This window comes from Lepidochelys kempii, chromosome 27, assembly GCF_965140265.1.
Source record: "Lepidochelys kempii isolate rLepKem1 chromosome 27, rLepKem1.hap2, whole genome shotgun sequence".
Taxonomy (NCBI): domain Eukaryota; kingdom Metazoa; phylum Chordata; order Testudines; family Cheloniidae; genus Lepidochelys; species Lepidochelys kempii.
This window is the reverse complement of record NC_133282.1, coordinates 19,394,237-19,416,366: the sequence shown is the minus strand read 5'-3', so window position 1 is coordinate 19,416,366 and position 22,130 is coordinate 19,394,237. Positions and strand designations below refer to the sequence as shown.

The 22,130-nt window shown below is 45.9% G+C and overlaps 1 protein-coding gene across 5 annotated transcripts in view; it reads left to right on the top strand.

The window, feature by feature from the left end:
* Positions 1 to 11,213: 11,213 nt before the first annotated feature.
* ETV4 (ETS variant transcription factor 4) overlaps positions 11,214 to 22,130 on the top strand; it is a 43,899-nt gene continuing 32,982 nt past the window's right edge. For all 5 annotated transcript variants that reach the window (XM_073325890.1, XM_073325889.1, XM_073325891.1 and 2 more), the window contains exons 1-4: positions 11,214 to 11,370; positions 11,770 to 11,872; positions 11,997 to 12,090; positions 12,362 to 12,409. In XM_073325890.1, the coding sequence (XP_073181991.1) occupies positions 11,816 to 11,872; positions 11,997 to 12,090; positions 12,362 to 12,409 (199 nt within the window). In that variant the 5' untranslated portion in view covers positions 11,214 to 11,370; positions 11,770 to 11,815. The remainder of the gene's footprint in view (positions 11,371 to 11,769; positions 11,873 to 11,996; positions 12,091 to 12,361; positions 12,410 to 22,130) is intronic.

Sequence of the window (22,130 nt, the reverse complement as noted above, 5' to 3'; positions counted from 1 at the left end):
CCCATCCTGGCCTCAGCTCCTTTTGCACAAACAACACAAGCCCTCAGTGTTTTCCCCACTCCTGAATGATGCAGTGCCCTGCAATAAGAATGTTAATGTCTATTTTGCTTCTATTTTATTTGTATGAGAGTTGAAGAAAAGATTTGCTTGCTAGCTTGCTCTGGGGCATGAGTCTTCCCCAAAGCTATTGTTGTCATTGAGGGATAAATCAGAGAATTGACCTTGCTAGTGATAAGTAGCCTCTGTTTCACATTGAGACACTTAACTCACCAATGAGGTCAGCCGTCCCTATGATAATTACTGCTTCATTCTATTACTGCCTCTCTTGTATCGTAGCGTAATGGGTTTCTTTGCTCTTAAGGCAATGTGCTACCTGCTTTTTATTTCCAGCCTAGGAGCTCATAATATGAGTGAAACATCTCAAATAATTGGACTAAATTGCCCAGACCAATGCGGGAAAGACATCTTTTTAGTTTTAGTCATTTTTATGCTTTTGCTCTCTTCCTTGCTAATTACAGCCTGGATAGAAGTATCAGAACCCAGAAGAAGCCTGGTGAATCCTGGCCATCATAGCCTGGGCATTCTCCAGAAACCAAGAAATTCAAAAACCAGTCTGTTCCCACTACTGGCCCCCAACGCTCATGAGATTGGCTTGAAAATCATAATTTTTTTTAACAAAAAAGATAAATTGGGGGTTCTGTTTATGGCTTTCTGGTTTATGAGCCTTTGTGGTTCATGTTTTCCACCTTTTCACTGCTACAAACTAGTCAGGAGCTGTGGTTTTAGGAGGAACACCAAATATCCCTAGACTCACAATAAAATCTTGAGAGTTGTCAACACTGTGTTCCCATGGATTTTCCTTTGACGTTTAGTGTTTACGCTGATCCACTGCAAGACGTGAGGCTGAGGCTGTGCTCTAAAGGGAAACACGAATCCAGAGGGTGAAGTTCTGCTCTGGGTGGAGGGCACCAGATCGAGACCCAGCACCCAGGGACCACTTGGCCTCCTCCTAACACACTGCACAGGAGGAAATTGAACCTAGCATGAACATACAGGCCAAGCTCCCCTAGGAGGAGGAGTCATTTCTTAGAATTCCAGCAGTGAAGTGGGGAAATCCCTATGATGACTGTTCCTGGTGGGATTCAAACTTCAGCCCAGCAATTAATTAATATTATCTACCTCAGTGGTCTCCAAACTTTTTGGCTCGCGCACCCCCAGGATGAAGACCAGAAGACCTGCCACAGACACACCTCCGATGGAAGAAGACTGGAAGACCAGCCGCAGGTGCACCGCCGCCAGAAGAAGACTGGAAGATTTACCGCAGGCGGGCTGCTGACAGAAGAAGAATGGAAGACTTATCGCAGGCGGGCCGCCGGAGGGGAACACCGGCCGTGGACGTGCAGAGCTGCCACTGAAGAAAAAAAACGGCAGAGTGCCGTCTGGCAGCACTTCTGCTGCCGCACACCCCCTGGGACCATCTCGTGCACCCCCTGGGGTGCGTGCACCCCAGTTTGGAGACCACTGATCTACCTAACTGACTTATATGGCACTTTGTGCAGGGCTCAAAGCGCTTTGAAGAATTTCAGACTTTGGATCAGATCCTGCTTCTGCTGAATCCATGGCAAAATTCTCACTGAATTCCTTGGCAGAAAGATTGGGCCCTATATACCATAGCTACGAGGAATCAGGTGGCTCTCATAAATATAGATATAGATGTAGATAAAATCTTCATACCATGTATGCATGCACACAGATGCACAGGCATGCACAAACACACATACATATATACACATTTGCACAAGCTTGTCTCATCCAGGTGTAACAAGGCCCCAGTCTAGACTAGTGCCTCTGGGCACTACTGGAATACAAACAAATGATCAATAAAATAATAATAATTAATGGTAGCCTTGCAACAGATTTTAATGAATCACAGTGAAAAATGGCATCACCATCCAATTAGTGAAAAGGATGACTACTATAACACACACACGCCGTGTGACTCTCTCACATATTTGTTCACACTTGCTCACAGTGGGAAAAGGGAAAGGGAAGCAGTAGCTTTGCAGTAGACTGTCTGTACAACACGGGCGTGACCCTGGACCCTGCAGAACATTTGCTTGCAGCCTGAAATGGGGTTGGCTTTGTTTTAGACTTTATATCCTGTGCAGGTGAGACAGACCAGACCAGGGACTCAGAGAAGCCCAGGGCCAGGATCTGGGATTCTGACAGCCTGGGGCCATAGTATTGGGAGTATACCACCTTTCCACCTCTTCACACACTGGGGTAAGTAGCAACAGGGCCCTTCCATTCCCTTTGCCCTGACAGCTGCTTCCAGAAAGCCTGCCACTAGCCATCCTCCCCAAACATGCCACAAGGTGGCAGCCTCTCAAAGCATTACTGTGGTGGCCATGCTGGTTTGGCTCAGGGTTCTGCACTCAGAAGATTTCAGAGGAGCAGCCGTGCTAGTCTGTAGTCGCAAAAAGAACAGGAGGACTTGTGGCACCTTAGAGACTAACCCATTTATTTGAGCATGAGCTTTCGTGAGCTACAGCTCGCTTCCTCGGGTGCGTGCCAGAAGAGTTAAAGGTCATGCACTGCGGTAACCCAGAGGCTGTGAGGATGGGGATTACTCAGGGCTGCTGTTATGGGAGATGATACTAATTTACATCACAGCCCCGCTCACCCTAAAGGGCTTTACAGAGGGCAGTGTGGGCACACACCGGAATCACGGTGCCACTGCAGGGCAGCCAGCTTCTGTGTGAAGGCTGATAACACACTGCACAGTAAGGCAGCTTAAGGCAAGGACACCAGGGAAAAGCTCCTGTGAGAAGACTCTGAATCGCCACCATCTCAATTGCAAAGGCTAAGGGAACCTTGCCGGGTTCCTACCTGTGACACCAAGGGATCTGGGCGGATGAACTAATGCACATGCCGCTTGGTATCTGCCTCAAGTGCTCAGGACATGTCTTGCACAAAACTGCCTCTTACAACAGTGGGTCAAAGCCAGCACCCCAATGAGTTGGCTCCTAACGACCACAGCTATGGCTTTGTTAGAGCCTAATCTGGGATAAACCACTACTGTGGGGCTGAGTAACACGCTCTTGTTTGGGGTGACAAGCACTGTTGTGCACAGGGCTGGTGTCCCGAGAGTGAAGGGACTTAAGTCCTGTGCTAGCTCTTTGCACAGGGTTGAATTTCACCCTGATTCCATCTTATTCAAGGCCTGTTAAACCCAGAAGCATCCACTAGGTGGCAAGCTTCTGGCCAGAACAGAAAGGACAGGCCTTAGGGTCCCCAAATGCTTTCAGCATCCAGGTGAGGACATGTACCCTTCTTAAGCCTCAGCAAAGCAAAATATCTCCTTGGCGCGTGCCCACTGGGAGCCCCATGTCACATGCAAGCTCTGCAGCTACAGGGCGCACCCTAGTTCTTCCTCTGGCAGCAGGCATGGAGGAGAGGAAACCAAATTTGCTAGACACCCACCCACACAAACATGCCTGTCCTGACTCTCCCTCCTCCCTTGGCAGAGTAGGGTCCTGTGCATTGCAAAGCTGGACCCCCTGTTCCTCTCAGTGCCTCTCCTCCCTCCATGGAGCTGGCTGGGGGTAGCCAGGGTGGAGAACAAAACCTGAGGTGGCATGGCCATTGGGAGAGGAGAAGCAGGTTTATCTAACTTCTCTGATTCCTCCAGCCAAGATCAGTGAGTGTGTTCATGGAGCACCCTCCAAAGGAGAGCAGAACTATTCTCCTTTGGGGCTGAGAACATGAGCAGGGACATATAGGCCTGTGTTGCACAGAGCATTTGTCTGCAGAACGTCTGCCTTGTCCCCTTCCTTCCTGGGGGCTCTGATGAATGCGCATGGAATGCACATGGTGAGTTTCATGCTGTGGAAACGTGAAGGGCTGCAGTCAGTTTGGACACATGAGTGGGACAGCCACCTTCTCAACACCCTGCAGCTGTCAGAGAGGAAGGGAAATGCTCCCATGCAACAGTCTGCCACTGAAATCATAGAATTATAGGTAGGGCCCTACCAGATTCATGACCATGAAAAACACGTCATGGACTGTGAAATATGATCTCCCCTGTGAAATCTGTCTTTTACCCTATACTATAAAAGTACCCAATATTATATGGTAAAACTATACAAAATACACAGCATTTCTCAAACTGGGGGTCCTGACCCAAAAGGAGTCACGAGGCTATTGTAGGGCTCATGGTATTGTCACTCTTCCTTCTGCACTGCGGCTTGTGGCAGAGCTGCCTTCAGAGCTGGGCGACAGGCCAGCAGCTGCTGCGCTCCAGCCACCCAGCTCTGAAGGCAGTGCAGAAGGAAGGGTGGCAATACTGTGACCCCCCTACAATAGCCTTGCGACCCCCTTTTGGTCAGAACCCCCAGTTGAGAAACGCTGAGTCTTAAGGGCTTTACATGTTTATAGCTTGCTGTTTTCAAATACATATTCATGTTTTGTTACAACACTGTGACATTTAAGATTTAAATATCTGAAATCATGAAATTCAAGATTTTGAAAATGCTATGGCCATGAAATTTACAAAAATGGACTGTGAATTTTGTAAGGCCCTAATTATAGGAGGTGGTGATGGGAAAGGCCTGTTGGGTCATTCTGTCCCTCCCTGAGGGCTCTGTGCAAGATTACACCTTACAGTACCTTCTCCAGGGCTTCCTCCACTCTCAATGGAGCTTTCGCCACTTCCATAATCTAGGGCACACTGTGAGGAAATGTTTCCTGATATTCACTGAGTCATGCCTAGCTATGCTCTAACCCGTTTCTTCCCCTCCTTGCCTTTTATGCCCTTCACATAACTGTAGATGGTTAATATCACCTCCCTTAACTGACATGAAAAGGGGTACTTGTGGCACCTTAGAGACTAACAAATTTATTTGAGCATAAGCTTTCGTGAGCTACAGCTCACTTCATCAGATGTATCCGATGCTCAAATAAATTTGCTAGTCTCTAAGGTGCCACAAGTACTCCTTTTCTTTTTGCGGATACAGACTAACACGGCTGCTACTCTGAAACTTAACTGACATGTGGCCATGTTGTACGTACTCATCCTTTAATATCCCTGCAGACCCCTCATATTTGTTGACTAGGTGGCACAGTCACCTATTCTAGATCCGAATGAACTAGAAACCAGATTCTCAGGTATCAGGCCCTATAAATTAATCTTCCCATCCATCAAGTCTGAACTGTGAGCCAAGCTTGTATTGAGGCTGCTCCTAGCACTAACAGCCTGTCTGGTCCAGCAAGCCATGGCTACATCCCTTAATCATAAAGTTGTGATGAACTTTAAAGGCAACCCTTTTGTCCAGCCAGTTTGGCTTTGACACGGGCATAGGGTGTCAGAATTCTGTTTCCAAGCAGAACTGGACACGCCAGATCTGAAACCTTAGCAATGAAGCAAAGGTCGATGTTCCAGTAATATAACTAATAACTGACATTTGACACCACCAGTGGGGTGGCTTCGGGAGACCACATATAACAGACAGGACCTGGATGACATAATCTTTGTCTGAATTCGGCTTTTTTATTAAATGTTTCACACCAGTTCTAACATGGGTGCTGTCACTATATCACTGTATAGTAGACGTGCTCTGAGCTGAGTTAGGGGAACAGTGGTTAAAACAACAGCAGCTCCATAAAGCCTGGCTCTTTAGCTCAAGTATAGAGGCTCATGCTTTCTGCTCTGGAGATGCCTGGTGTGTCAGCCAAGACACAGCCTCATGAGTCCCATCCTCACATCTTCTGGGGTTTAAATGAATGTAGAGGCCTGGCTATTGCTTCTCAAAGAACTGCCTTCCCCAACCACAGCCGTAGCACATACAACAGTGCCTAAGGGGGGGAGGGGGGGCTGTTGTAGCAAAATTGCACCTTGGAGGTAAGAAAAACTTGTGCACAAGCAAAACAGGAAGGCATTTCTAATTAAAGCCTTGGATCATTTTTCTGACTCAGACCTCTCTGAACTGGCCTAGATAGACCCACGAGTAGAGCAGAGAGCAGTCTCTAGCTCCCTAATCAGTTTAGTTAATTCTTTAAAGTGATTTTCTTTGAGATGTGGATTTTCGAGGAATATGTGGAGAGGCTCTGTAAGGTGGCAGAGGTGGCTTTTCTTGCTCCTCTTTCCCTGCCTGTCCTGGTGTGTGTGTGTGTGTGTGTGTGTGTGTGTGTGTGTGTGTGTGTGTGTGTGTGTGTGTGTGTGTGTGTGTGTGTGTGTGTGTGAGAGAGAGAGAGAGAGAGAAGCGCCTGCATTGTCAGTGTCGAATATTCACACCCGCGGAAGGCAGTTACGCTTGAAGCTGCACTACCCTGCTGCGTACCTTGTGTGTCATTCATGCCAGTGCAAAGTGGGTGCACATTGCTGCCTGTCTGATCCAGGAGTGTTTTACACTCAATTTGCACTGGGGTAAATGATTGTACAAGGTGCAGGGCAACAGAGAGTCAGCCCTTGCCTATGGCTTTCGGTTCCAAACGTCTCAATTTTCAACCATTGCTCCCCCCACCCCTCCCCAAAATGGAAAAAATTATACAATAAAATACAATTGTGGGGGAGGGGGCTCCTAAAAGAGGCTGAGCCAGAACTTGAGTTGCTCTAGTGACCCTACAGTAAATAAAACATCATCTGCCTCCCTGTCTTCTGCACTACATTCCCTTGTAGTAAAGGGAAGAGGCCATAGGCTCCCATTTCTGTTCTGTTTTTAGCCTTCTTGAGATTTCCTTGTCCATTTTTCTCCCTCGTCCTGGCTTTAGGGGTTTTTTTGGCAGCTCTCAGAATTAGATTTGATGTGGAGTGAAATTTTCATAAGCAAATATGAGCCAAAATCCTAGTTAATCTTGAAATTCCTCAGCAGGCAATACCCTGGCTTACAAAGCACCGCTCAGCCTCTAGCCAGGAGGGCCCTTGTGGCACATAACACCATTTTCTGCCGTTCCTTAGTGTGAAAAGTAACAGCCTTCAACACCTACTTACTAATGCGAGTGGAGTTCCGCTTAGGAAAACGTTTGTCCTCACGGCACATAACTGCACCTCCCTCCCTCCACCCCCTTTCAACTACAGGGCAATGACTTCACTTCCTTAGGGAATGCAGACTCTTTACCCTGAGGGTTTTTACAAAAAAGAGAGAAATCTGCTCCTGAATATTTAGAACTTGATTATCTTCTCATTTGCACTGTTGTAAATCAGGAGCAGTCCCAATGAAGCCAGCAGAGTTATACTGCGATAAAAAATGCTGTAAGTGAGACAAGACCCCAGGCCCTAAAACTGTTGTGAAGTCCAGTTCACCGGAAAAACTTCTTTTCTCCCTCCAGGCTGGGCACAGGTGATGGCGGAAGGGAGCATCACTGATTGATGCTGTCCCCATCCTTGCCCCCTGCCAGATGTTTTAATAGCAGCCATGGAGCCGCCCACTCATTCACCTGCCTTACAGCTGGAGGAAAGTGTTTGACTCAAGGGTGCTTGAGCAGGGGGACACGGTGGCAGTGGGAAACGGGATGCAAAAACAGAACAGATTGGTGGATGTTTGCAGAAAATCATGGGGAATTTTCCTGATTTTTCTGCAGACTTTTAAAGATTCTTTTGCATGCATTCACTGTCATGCTCCTTAAAGGACCTGGCTGCACTATAAACAAAGCCATGGTTGTAGGCCACTCTTTATTACCTGTGCAGTCAGGAATAAACATGCTACAGCCATGTTAGGGAACTACTTTTAGCCTCAGTCCATACCAGGGTTAAAGACATGGTTTTTTAGAAGTCTTTTCTATGGCCCCCCTCCCATCACCATGATGCCAGAGCACCACACAAACATTAATGATTTTATCCTCTCCAACCTCCTGGGAGGTAGAATTGTCCCCATTTTAGAGGCATGGAAAGATTAAGTGACTGGCCCAAGGTCACAAAGGGAGGCTGTGGTAGAGCTGGAAATGGATCCCAGAGCTCCTGAGTCCTAGCCCAGTGCAGTAATCACAGGACCATCCTTCCTCGGAACCTCATCCTGTCCCTGACTTGTATTACTGCCATGCTTACACTAGTACTGTAGCAGAAATAATTCTTAAAGCCTTAATTAAGGTCAGGCTTGACAAAGCCCTGGCTGGGATGATTTACTTGGGGATCAGTCCTGCTTTGAGCAGGGGGTTGGACTAGATGACCTCCTGAGGTCCCTTCCCACCCTGAGATTCTGTGATTCTTAACAATGTGTAGGACTAATTCTGTAGTATCGATAATACAGCTTGGTTCCAGCTGAAGCGCCAAAGCAAAATGCATTGTAACAAGGCACTGACACGATTGTTTTCCCACTGTAATAGGCTCTTACGACTGGCTTCAGTCTTCCCCTTCCAGACACTGTAATAAGGGCTTGGCTGCTCAGAAAAGTCATACTGGTGTAAGCTAAGGTGTGAATTTAAGATGCTATGGTTATACTGGTATAATTCCCTGTGTGGACACTCTTATTCTGGTATGACTATTTTTAGTTTAGCTTTTGTTGCTTGGGAAAAGGTTTAAACGAAACAGAAATTTTATACTGGAATAAGAGTGTTCCCATGGGGTGGGGGTAGTGGAATTATACTGGTATAATTATATTGGCATAACTAGTGAAACTTTCCCATGTAGACAAGGCCTAAAAAGCTGGTTTTTGCAAAGCCCTCTCTTGCCAGATGATCTGCACAGCAGTTGGGGTTCTGAGCTTTGAGGCTCATACTTCATTCAGGTGCCTGGATTGCTGGGAGCTGACATTCACACCTTGGCTTCTGCTGCTGACCTTTGGCCTGGAGGAAGGTCATTCTACAAGGTCATTCGACCAGGTCCAGGGCATGGTTATCCTGTCTCACCAGAATGCTGTGATGGCTCAAATGAAGAGTCCACACACTGGACCTGAATGAATGCAATCTCCACCCCGTCTCCTCAGAAAGAGTCTCATCTATCATTTATATCGCAGTCATGCCTGGATGCCTCAGATGCATCAGGACACCATTGTGCTAGGTGCTGTACAACACATGTTAAATGATGGTCGCTGCCCCCAAACAGCTCACAAGCTAACACATATGAATGACTGTGGGGGAAACCCCTAGTCTTCTGTACTCCTTTTGATAGTTCTCCTGAGCCAATGGCTCATGGGGCTGATGTGATCAAGGCCAGTCAGTCTCACAGTCAATGGTACAGGGGAGTAATGACTGCCCTAACCAACAGATCAGGTACGCATTTTGCAGCTCGATGAGTTGGAGGTGGCTTTGATAGGGGTGCATGAATTTTTCTTTTGATATGAAATGTCTGTTGCAATTAACCCTTTCAGCTATTAGGAGAAGAGTATGAAATTGGGGAGGTGAATGACAGGCTGCGTATTTGAAGGTAAAAGGCTGGGGCTGCTCCATTTGTCACTATTAGAGCCTTGGAGTCTCTGATGTTAACACAGTAACGCGTGTGGGTGGGTGGGTGTGTGAGAGAGAGTGAGTGTAATACAGTAAAGATTGCTAGGAGGGCCGTTTGTATTGTTCAGAGGTATGGAAAGTAAAAAGAAGATGTTTACTGAGGCCTCTTCTTCCTTCTGCAATATTGCTACTGCCAGCTGGGTGGGAAATTAAAACACTGTAAAGTAAATAAATATTGCAGTAGAAAATCCCATCCGGTTTAGAGGTCAGAGTGTAACCATATGTTGAAATCAGAGCTGAAATAACAAAGGCTCCATTATCTCTCACCCAGGAAATGTGCCACCAGTAAAAGTCAAGTTGTTGTTTTACAGCAGTCTGCACAAGTGAGAGTGAATTATAGCATGAGTATTTGGTGTTAATTAATTATTTTAAGCAGAAATGGAACAGATAGATCAACAATAACCTAACTGGGAGGTTCTTCCCATTCAGTCTCATCCTGACTATTAAATACAGATTAATATTTATAGCCTGTTTGTTGTTCTGGAGGTCACAAAATATCTAAAAATTCATGGAAACGAAAAATATCCAGGCAATTTGCCTGAGCTGCAATCTCAACAACATAATCTCCTGCATTGAGGACTGAGTCCCAGCTAAACTACCCAGCTGCCTTGGTTGTGGGGAAGAGGGGAGGAACTATGCTGAAAGATGTTAATTGCATGATAGAGTTAAAACATTGTTCAGTCTTGTCTGTGCAGACAGTGTTGAACTGTGATTGAGCTATGTTTTCAGATAAAGCTACAGCCTGATTTGGTAGAAGGGTTCAAAAATGTTTAATTGACTGTTATGCCAAATAACAGTCTGAGACATCCACATACCAGAGAGAGAGAGAGAGAGAGAGAGAGAGAGAGAGAATGTCTTGCTCCAATCTACCATACTGAGGTTCCACATTGATATTTGTGATGTGCAGAACATGTCATTATGCCTAGTTTTCATGTAAAGACTCACACCTTTTTCTTTCTTTCTTTCTTGACTCTCTCTCCAGTATCAATCTTTGTCTAGGGGATAATTTCCCCCAGAACAATATCTTCTTGTAACTGAGTCCATGGCCCCATGGAACTCTAAGGAGAAATTTAAAAACTTGAGTCTACATAGGTTTATGAAAAACATTTATTTGGATATGCAAATGACATTTGAACAGGTAAATGCAAGAGATGGAGCACCTGGTTTGCACACACAAATGTTGACTGTACATGCAGGTGTTTATTTCTGGGTGTGCAAACTCAGGGACTGGAATTTTATTTTATTTTATTTTATTTTATTGGCACTAAGTAGTTATACCAAAGAAATTGGTATTGAAAGCCAGGGGCGCCTAGCTGGTACAACGGGACAGAAGGAGTGATAAATGCGAGTGATATTTTCAAAGTCTCACTGAAACTTTAAAAAAAATCCTTCATAACAGGAGTGTAGATACTTTAAAAGCTGCTTTTAAATGACCCCCACGTTGAGTGTGAGTTGGCAAGCCTGGATGTGTGTATGGTCCTGAGGGAGTCTGATGGTGTGAGCCGTGCACGCGCCGTGCCATGCACAAAACTCAGCTCAGCCCAGCTCTGGCTCCCCGTCCCTTGCAGACCTTTATGAATGAACTTTGGGAGTTTTTTTATGAATGGGAGCCCCAGCCTTGAATGAATCCCAGAGTGACGCGATCTGATTGGCCCTGGAAGCCGTAGCCTCTCCCCCTTCTGCTCTGGGTGAGGGCCAAGCCGAGCTGTGATTGGCGGGCGTGTCCCAGCCCGGGGCTTCATTCACAAAGTCAATGAAACAAAGAAGCAAGAAAGCAGAGCCTGGGAAGGAGGAAATGCACCAATGGGAGGCTCCCCCCGGGCACACTGTCTGAGCCGCCAGCAAAGCGAGCCCTTTCCCTGGGAGCGGGACTGGGGGAACATCTGCACGCACAGCCCTCGGGGCTGAGCCGCTCCGGGAGCCCCGCCGCAGGTGAGAGCCCGGGGGGACTGGGCGGGGGTGCAGGGTGGCAGTTCCCACTGGGGAGCGAGGCATCACCCCGCCTCTTCGCACAAGTTTTGCCAGATGCAGCACGAACGACGTCTCGTTGCACCTCACACCCAGCGCTGCAGCCGGGGAGCAGGGAGGGGGCGGTGGGGCTGCTGCTGGTAACCTGCCCCCAGGGTCGTTTTAGGAAGGGGCTGAATCTTCGAGCCCCGCTCCTGTAGCTAGGACAAGCCCGCGGGGGGGGGGGGGGGCGGGGATGGGGAGATGCCACGAGGCCCAGCCTGGGACGTGGTGGGCTAAAGCAGGTGCAGCCGAGACTAAGGGGCGCGCCCTGTTTGCCCCCCAGCCCTTGTGAAACAGGCTCCCTCTGCCCGTCTCCCGCAGGTCGCTGCGCTGAGCTGGCTGCTCCATGCCCACGAGGAGCTAACGTATGGACGGGAGGATGAAAGGGTACTTGGACCAGCAAGTGCCTTACACTTTCACACACGTGAGTAGCGCTAGAACCTCAGGGCCGAGGCTGCAGACAGCGCCCAGCTCTCAGCCCCGGGGGGAGGTGGCCCAGGGCCCAGTCCTGACATGACTTTCCCAAGCTGGTTTGTCCTTTTCTTCAGAAACCGCCCGGAAATGGGACCCTCAGCAGCCGAGCTCTGATGGGCACCAGGAGACCCATGGACCCAGGCTTAGCACCCCCTCAGGACTCGGAAGGTAAAGGCAGTTGCAGCACCCCACGGGCAGTGGGGGTGGGGGGGGAGGCAGGGCTCATGGGGGACAGTGGGTGGAGGTAGCAGGGGGAGGGACAGGGCTCATGGGTAGGGAGTAGATAGGGACCAGACCCTCCCCTCCCTCTGCTTCACTCCCCTATTTCCCTGCAGTGTTTGTGTTTCTTTCCCATCCCACATCACCAACCCTGGAGCATCCTGCTGTCAGTCCAGCCCAGGCCAGCCTTCAGTAAAGGCACCTTTCACTTTTCTTGCAGACCTCTTCCAGGATTTGAGCCAGTTTCAGGAGACTTGGCTGACAGAAGGTAGGCACCCATTCCTCTTTTTGTTTGTCTCTCATTTGTTTGTCTTTGGTGTTTGCTCTGTTCTTCCTTTACTTAGTTAGCCTAGTTCCAAACATTAAATATATTTTTCAGCCTGGCGAAACTCTAGTCTTGTGTAAGTCAAGGATTATGAATCACACTATTGTGCTGGGTATTTGCTTATGAATGGAACTTCGCCCTTGGCCCATTTTCAGTGTCTGCTGGCAACTGCTGGGATTTTGTGTTAATTTGTCACTTATCTTTGTTAGTTGCCAAAACACTGATGATTTCTTTAATAAACAATGGAATGTTGCCTTCAGTTTTGGGAGCAAAATGCTCTTCTGCTAATTCAGAAAAGCTAGTGCTCTGAGGAGGTTGTCTTGGAATTTCTTTGTGTCTCTAAACTGTGTATTTAGTTTTGATGTCTAAACTGTTTTGCCTTTTAACTTCAGCACTGAAGGGAAATTATAAAATCTCTATTAGCCTAATTAATTTAAATTGAAACTAATTCTAAGTGGTCTTTTGTATTTGCTTTAACTGTAACGCTACCAGCGGCCTGTCCTCTGAAAGAGTTAAAATGTTTGTTTAATTTATTTATTAGCTGAAGAAGTACTCTTGTGTCTCAGAAAGCCCCTAGTATGTTGTTGGTACTTAACAAATATTTAATAATAATATCCTAAATACATATGGTAATCTGAGCAGCAATCTTTCCCCTAATTCTACCACAACAAGAAAATATACTCCTGCAAAAGCAGGATTTTTTTAAACAAAAATTTGTGAGTGGAATACAAAAAATTGGCTTTTATTTAAAAAAAATGTTTTCTATTCAGTTAAAACCAAAGTGAGAAGACCTTTTGATCAGGCAATGTTCAGGAATGCAGACTTCATGGACACAAAATATCATCTGGAGGCCAGTCCAGGATTATAATACCCATTGTGTTCATGCTACAAGGGAAAAAGAGGAGGATTTGCTTGAAGTCCATCTATGTAAACACCCTTCATACACTCAGATTATGAAAGAAGTTCTTTTAACTCTCAAAACCTGTGGAGGTGTTAGTAAAAGGACTTCATGTCAGACTTGGGTTCTGGTGGAGTTTCAATTCTGGGCCTTCTGCTCTCTGATAGTTGTTTTAAGTTTGACACCATTAAAATTGGAAGAGCTTGCACAGAATCTCTTGTGCAATGTTCCATAAGTAAGCCCTGCAGTAACTAATTTGTGAAATTACTAGAGGGGAAGGAGAGGCCACATCAAGGTCTCACTGCTATGGACAGAGATAAGATTTCATTAGATAGTAATGCAAACCACAAAAAAATATAGTGAAGAAATGATGGTTCTCTGCCTGGGCATACGTTGGGTGAAAGTTGTGGAAAGCTGCCTAATGGTTAGAGTGCTGGACTGGAAGAAAGAACTTCTGGATTCTGTTTCCCAGCTTTTGTCACCGGCTTTCTGTGTGACCTTGGACAAGCCAATTCACCTCTCTGATCTCCAGCTTCCCCCACTTGCAAATTCATAATAAATGTTAATCCTTTTCACTTCTATAGTAACCTGCCATTCCAGGATCTCAAAGCACTTTACTGACAGTGATGAATGAACCTCTGTGAAGTATGTATTGCAATTCCCCTTTTGAGGCATGGAGCATCTCGGAGACTTGCTCCAGGTTGCACAGCAAGGAACAGACTCCAGGTCTCCTGATACTTGGTTGCACGGTATAACTGTAGGACCACACTCCCAGTCATGGGTGATAATATGGACCCACTTTACCCAGGCAATAAGTGTTTGTAAAGTGCTGTGTCATCTTTGGATGAAAATGCAGAGTTGTTATATTTGATTATTGAATATTTGTAGATGGGAAAATGAGATTTTTTGCATGGAGGAGTTGGTGGACTGGGGTAGACATTTCCCTTCCCCTGCCAAGGAAAGCATTAGATACAGTATATATTAGGGAGCGAAGAGAAGACCATCCATGATAAGTCTGTGAAGCTGCCTGCACCATACCAAACCCTATGGACTTTCCATTCCCACCACCTCTTTGTCTTTCATAAGATCTGACTTCCAGCGCAAAACTAAAGGGAAATCTTGAGCTTCCCAGTTATTTATAGACCACCTGCATTATAAGAAATGACTGACTATAACAAAAATGATAGTATTTATTTGTAAAAAAGTGAAATGCTGTTTCTGCGGGCACAGTTCTCCTGGAAACTGCCAAACTGCTAGTATTTTAAATCTAGCTCACTGAGTCTAGTCAGAGTCCAATTGGAGCCCTAGTTGAGATTGTGCACATGCTTTAACAATCCAGGTTCCGTTCCTTAGACTGTATGTGTATGGTGAAGTGGCTCTTCAGCTAATCTGAGATGCTGTAAATTTGTAAATGAAACAAACAAATTGCAGGCTGAGGATTTAAGTCCCAATTTCCCTGAGGAGAGCTCCCCTCTCAAGCAGGCTATTATTTGTTCTCCGTACTCGCATTCGCTGACGTGTTTGATAATCAGTTATTATCTAATGTCTGTGTATGTGGAGCTATCTGCTAGCATTTTTGTATCAGATTCAGACAATTCTAAACTACAGACATATCTTTGAACAGTGCCAGGGATAACTGACAAATTTAAGAATTATGAATAATGTGAAAAAGGTGAAACTTTTAAATATTTTATATATTTCCTGCCTCCACCTCATGCAGTTGAGAAATATAGCTTTCTGTTAAAGGCTTCCTGCAATTACTTTTAAAATAAAATACCGCAGGAAGGAACCAACTTGTAAATATAAAATCAGGAATTAGTTTGTGCCAAGCATCCAGCTATGCACAAAATAAAAAATGTAAGTATGTAACTTAACTTTGTTCTACAATTGGTTTAATTCAGGAGGTTTTTATAGCAGCAAATAGGGCCCAATTTCCACATTGCACTGGTATAAATCACCGGTCTCTGTACATATGTAAGTCTTTTTTAGCAGACACTGGAATCTTAGGCCTTATAGCCACAACTTTCATGCTCTTTTCCACATCACTTTCTGTTTGAATTGGAGTATGTTAGAATGAAATGTGACTCTAGCAGTAGATAACTGTGGAACTAGTTTTGTGCCAAAGCTTTCATAAACGTGACTCAGGATTCAAAGATGCAAAAGCTTCCCTGGAGAAAAGTTTCTGAACTTTCCTTAGTTGCCTGTGCGGACTCCATCTCTGTTTTTAGAACCAGTGGGGAAACGGGGTGGGGGAAATATTCTTCTTTGTGCGCCTCTGGTCTGAATGTGTTGGTTGTAACCCTAGGGAGCCCGTAAGTGCTATGGGATAAGATGGGGCAAGTGTTGATGGATTCAGGTTAAGTGACTAAAATAAGTCAGGAGAGAGGCTATGAGAAGCCTGTTTAGTTCCCAGCTCTCTTGGAAGCACGTCTGGTGGCTTAGGGGCAAAGAGGTTGGAAGTAAATTTCTTGGTTCTGTTGCAGTTATGTGAGATGGAGAACAAATTTGGAGAATTATGTTTCTCATGTAAGTGAGACTGACTGACAGCTCTGGCTTCAGGGCACAGGGCCTGTTGGTGCATCCTCCCACTGCCCTCCCCCAGCTCTACAGGGCTGTAGCTCTCAACCTTTCCAGACTCCTGTACCCCTTTCAGGAGTCTGATTTAGCTGGTGTACCCCCAAGTTCCACCTCACTTAAAAACTACTTGCTTACAAAATCAGACATAAAAATATAAGTGTCAAAGCACAGTATTACTGTACAATTGCTTACCTTCTCATTTTTACAATATGATTATAAAAAAATCCATTGGAATATAAATATTATACTTACATTTCAATGTATAGTATATAGAACAGTATAAACACATCATTGTCTGTATGAAATTTTAGTTTGTACTGGCTTCACTAGTGCTTTTTATGTAGCTTGTTGTAAAACTAAGCAAATATCTAGATGTGTTGCTGTTCCCCCTGAAAGACCTCTGTGTACCCACATGGGTACGCGTACCCCTGACTGAGTGCCACCGCTATAGGGCATCACACCTCAGAGTTGCATTCCAGCCATGCCCCTTCTGTTTGATTCCTCCATCTCAGAGCAGACACCATCCACTCTGTGGGGCTGAGATATGGACCATTGCCCTTTGTTCTCTGTTACCCTGAGTAAAACTGTCAGCAGCCCAGGGCAGGCAGCTGGCCATGATGCTCTATTAAAAATAACAGAATAGACATAGGTTCTTCGGGCAATAGACTGAGACCCCCAAACTCAGCTCATCTGTTGCTGAGACTGAATTTTAACCTACAGTCCCTTTGGTGCTATTGTCCAACTACTGCCTGGAGCCTGGGTGCCCTCGTCAGTCACTTGCGATGACAGAGTTCTCAGACTGTTCACTCTTTGAATTCTGTAGGAATTTTCTTTTCTTCACTCTTGGTTCCACTTAGAGCCATGCAGATTATTTCAAATGACAGTAAGTTGAGCTGGCAGAGTTTTACTGGCTCCAGTCTAGTCCGTTACTCAGACCAGTACTGGGTTATTCCCTACAGTATATTTCAGGGGTGCTTTGTCCAGTCTAGTTTTAAGTGCCTCACGTGGTTGGGTTTCCACCAGTGGATGTAGCTGGTACCTAGTCCTACTATTGTAGCATTCAGGTAGCTGCTAGTCCTTCCCTACCTCTGTCCTTTAAAGCGTATGGTATCTATCCCACTTTCTGCAGTGCAGTTGAAAATGGTTTTGTCCATTCAGCACTAGCAGCCGAAGTGTTTTCAGCAGCAATTTGATAGAGGCTTTGGGGAACAAGCATTCGCAGCTGGTACTCGTTTTCCTGCTGTGCAAAGGCCCAGGAAATGCTTGTAAGAAATAATAATAAAACATTAGCCGGGCCTGTGCTGTCTGGTCTGTATTGTCTCAAAGACAATTTTGTTTATGGCAATGGGCAGGTGCGGGCTCCTTTGGCAGATATCTTATGGACATGCCCTTTGCGGTCTCCGCACTGCGCTAGTGACCCGACGGTGTGTAACGGCAGGTCTGTCTGAGCGAGGCTCGGGACTCTGTCCCTATTTGTGTGTTCCAGAGAGCAGAGTTAACACTTAGCTAAGAGGAATTGGAAGAGTGGGCAGTGTGCACACAATCGCTAGTTGCCACCCTGATTCCAGCTCTGTCCCTGGGAGACTGTCTTGGGCTGTGAAGGAAATGTTTCCTGATATTCAGCCTACAACTTCCCCTGACCATTCAAGTGAACTGGCTATCCCCTGGGATCACACCCTAGTTTTCTCCCATCCTATGGTCTTCAGAGACTTGCAGATGTTTTTCATTCCCTCCTGCCCCCATCTACATTACCTAACATTTTCCACTCTTTCACCTCCACTGGTGGTGCCAATGCAGAGAAGGGTCTTGATGCTGCCGCTGTGGTCACATAGACCTGCTCTGAGCAGGGTTGGCATCAAGGTGTTAGCGCACTAGCAGCTGCTGGAGCCCTGTCTATACTGGAGCCCCAGGGGAGCTGGACCCTTGGGAGCAGTGGCAGAAGCAGCCGTAGTTGCTATTTGTCCAAGCAATGCACATTTACCTCTCATCATTGCTTTTTGTGAATCAGCTCGAGTCATTTGTGCTGCACTTTTGAGTTCCGGTGCTTTATTGGCATATTCCTGGCTGGAGCAAATGAAATGGTCACATGCTCTTGGAGTGTTAAAAACAGGTTACAAAAAATTTGTACCAAAGGAAACTTTCCCTTCCTAAGTGGTGTCGATCAGACAGCTGCTCCTGCACTTGCTGCTACCGCCCCTGCCCCAGTATGGCTCCGGCTGGAGATGCAATAAGTCCCCTCTTGCCCCCCGTGTACCATGGGGCAGTCAGGACGGTCGTTTTAAATTACACTAAACTACCTTTTTTACGCCAGCGTTTAAGAGTTACAGCACAAATGTGCTCCCTGCTGTGCAACAAGAGTGACCTCCTGTGGCAATTCAGGCAGCTCCTAAGTGCAGTGTCCATGGGCCTGTCCCCAGGGAGCACTGTCGGCTCTTCCTAGTTCAACTTGCATCTATGGTCAGCGATACATATTGGTCACTGTGAGTCCCAACAGTCGGGATTCCAGGTGGGATCAACTCCCTTCCAGCAGGCTGGAACCCTCTTTGCCGGGTTTCTGCTTGTTACTTCGTGTTTTCTCAGCACTATCCCTCTACTGCTGGGAAACTCAGAGGGGCAGTTCGCTTCAGACAGTTTCTCTGTTCAGTCCCCTTTGAGTCACTTCCAGTTTTTCGTGGGACTTTATCTCCCCTCTCCAGAAGGGAGGAAGCTGTGCACTTCATTTTTGGGGCTGGTGAATGGTGGGGCTAGCAGCTAGTACCCCTGGGGGGTAGCTCTCTGTTTAGCAGCAATAGAATCTGACACTGGTGGCTGCAGCTGACAGGCCAGGTCCCTGCACTGTCTTCTCCACTTATCTGTGATACCAGGGAAATCCTTGTCTAGCTTCACTCCCCTGCATGATTTTCACTAGCCTTGAACTTTGGTTTGTAGAGTTAACTGGAAAAAAGAACAAAACAACTTGCACAAAAACTATCCGTTTGCAAGTTTCCTAACTAGGTTTAAATGCGAACCCTTAGATCTCTCCCGAGAACATACCTCTGCAACTAGACACTGTGCTGCATCTTATTGTTCCTTAACCTGCAGAGCCTGATGTCTCCACGCCCCGGCTTCTTGACAATACAGATGAAAAACTTTGGATATGGAACACTTTCAGCCCCTGAGGAAGAGCAGCGTTGTTCCAGCCCAGCCTGGCAAAGATTAGTGCTATTGTTTCCTTTGGTGTCACTGTCAGTTTCCCCCCGCCCCCATTAGTTTCTGACAAGACTAGAGGTGGTGGCAGCATAAAGATCTCTCTTTAATCTGTTAATATGCAAGTAATATGGTAGCTGGTTGTTTAGACCCAAAATATTGCCTAAAAGTTAGAACTTCCTCCAGACCATAAACTTCTCTTTTTACCTGTAATAAAATAAACTCCCTGCTCTAGCCAAGGTGAGAACACGAGCTGTTATTTTCTAGTTCCTTAAGAAACCAAGTGAGTTTTTTCCTCTTCCTCCTGCAGCAGCAGCAAAGAGATGCTATTCTCTGGACTGGGCTGGCTGACCTACCTCACTGATGCTGTGAACAAAGTAACAGTAATAATATGTATTAGTATCTGTAAATTAGGCTCTTGTGTTCTCACCGCCCCTTGTAGGTGTAGGTGTAGGTGCTGTCTACATTACAAAGTGCAGCTATGCTGTGATCTGTTTTCAGGATTCATCTATATTAGAAATACCACCAAGACTTGCCTCTGACAGTGACATTATCTGTGGACCTGGCCATGATTAGAGAGCTCAGTTGTTCCTAGATCACAGTCCTGTGCGCTGTCTGCTAGATCACTCTTACAGCGTACAGAAAATGAGCTACGTTCCTTTCAGTTCTATTAGACACACAAAAGTTAGCCTTTTCACATAAAATCCATCTTTCCCAAGTGGACAAGAGCAAAAGCCAGTAAATACATCATGTTTCTCCCTTTGTTTGTAAAACCCAGTTCAAAGTTCTCATTGCTTTTAGAAGCATCTTTTCAACAAGAAAAGCAAAGCTGTATTCAAAACACACAAACCACTTACAAGTGAGCCAATTTGATCTCTGCTGTCCAAATCTAGCATTTAAAATGCATGAAACAGAGCACATGTAAATGTGGAGAATTTCCATGTTGCTTATCTCTGCTAAGCAGAGAAATACATATTTTCACTAAGCAGAGGGAGTAGGGTTGCCATGTCTCTGTGTATGTGATATACATTTTTCCTGCATCATAGTGCCATGATACAAAATATATTTCAGGGGACTATCCCATGGAAATCGAAATGGATGTCGGAGCAGCTCTTCTGAATCATGTTGTGATGTCCCTTTTACAAGCCCGATCTTAAATACTCACAGTGAGATTGCAAGTCTTGATTTCTGAACTGCGCAGTCTTTCTTCTAGTACTTTAGCCTCATTTAGACTAAAGTTCAGCACTTACTTCTACAACTTCTTGCTAAGTCTCCTTTATTTCTATTTTAAAAGTTTCTATAGGATTTTGATCATCTCATTTTAAACCTCAACAGATGAGCTGCTGCAGCCTGACTCTCATTTTCCTTACAGATTGTTCAGATTTATATTTATATATATAGGGATATTTTTTTCCTCTGTGGTCTAACTAGAACATCTCACCATAGTCAGTGGCTTGGTTCCTTAATTTGTTTCATACAGAAATGCTTAAAGGGATACTGTCAACTTGAATCTGGTCTCAGATTTAATTTTTATTTTCTTTTTTAAAAACCCAAGCTTTTATAAAAATGTGAGACTGAAATAAATGTTTCCACCATTTAAAAAAAAATTCAGACAAACAGGTTTTTTGGAAAGGCTCAAAACCCGAGCAATGCAGAGCCATAAACTTGACAATGAAACTAGATATAAACAAAAGATGAACCATTGGCTAAGTCCACATAAATTGCATCCACAATTTTTTTTAAAGGGTAACATTAAAATCTATTAATCTATTCTTTGGCCCCATGCTATTTAATATCTTTATCATTGACCTGGCTAAAAACCCCAAAGTCATCACCAATAAAGTTTGCAGATGACAGAAAAATTGGAGGAGTAAACAATGAAGAGGACAGATCTCTGATTCAGAGCAATCAGGATCACTCGGTAAACTGGGCACAAGCAAATAATGTGCATTTTAATGTTGTTTTTCTAGAAGATTTGCTCTAGGAATTATTTTGGGACAGTTCTATGACCTGTGCAATATAGGTCAGACTACACGATCACAAGGGTCCCTTCTGGCTTTGGAATCTATCTATGAGTCTCCTCACCAGCTAAGAGAAATACAAAAAGTGAATGAAGAGCATAATATTGAATGTTCCTAGTAACCTAGGGAAATAAATGTACCTGCTTGAAATGTGTTTTCAAGTTGACCAAGTCGCTCTAAAGTTCTGGGGCCTAATTGTTCCATCAGCAGGATCAGTCAATGGGAATTGTGTGTGTTCTATTGACAGGATAATGGGGGGCAGCTCCATGTCCCTCTAGTTCTAACCTCTTCTTCCATTATTGGAGCTTTATCTGATGGATAGGGCTCCGTGTCTGTCACGGAGGTTGCAGAAATCACAGATTCCGTGACTTTCCGCGACCTCCATGACTTCTGCAGCCACCAGTGTGGCTGACCCTGTGCTCAGGTAGACCTGGGGACAGCCACACTGGCCATTGCTCAAGTTGCTCTGCAGCCAACCGCTCGGGCGGCCCCGCAGCCAGCTGCATCAGCCGCTACTGGAGCAGCCCCGGGGCCAGCCACACCGGCCGCTGCTTGGACAGCCCCAGGCAGCTGGCCCCGGGGACTGCCTGAGCAGGGATCCTGGGGGTGGCAGGAGCAGCTGCTGCTCGGCAGCCTCCGGCAGCAGTCCTGGGGGCAGCCAGAGCAGTGGCAGTTGGGCGGCCCTGGGGGTGCCCAGAGCAAGCAGCCACTGCTCAGTGGCCCCCAGCAGCTGGTGCTGTTGACTCTCCCCGGCAGAGCCGCGGCCCTCCCTGTTCCCCCCCTCCGCAGCAGTAGCCCGCCAGGTGCCCCCCAGAGCAGTGGACCCCCACCTAAGATTTAGTCAGGGATATTTATAGTACAAGGCCATGAATTTTTTATTTATTGCCCGTGACCTGTCCATGACTTTTACTAAAAATACCCCTGACTCCATGCATCTGATGAAATGGGGTCTAGCCCACGAAAGCTTAGGCTCAAATAAATT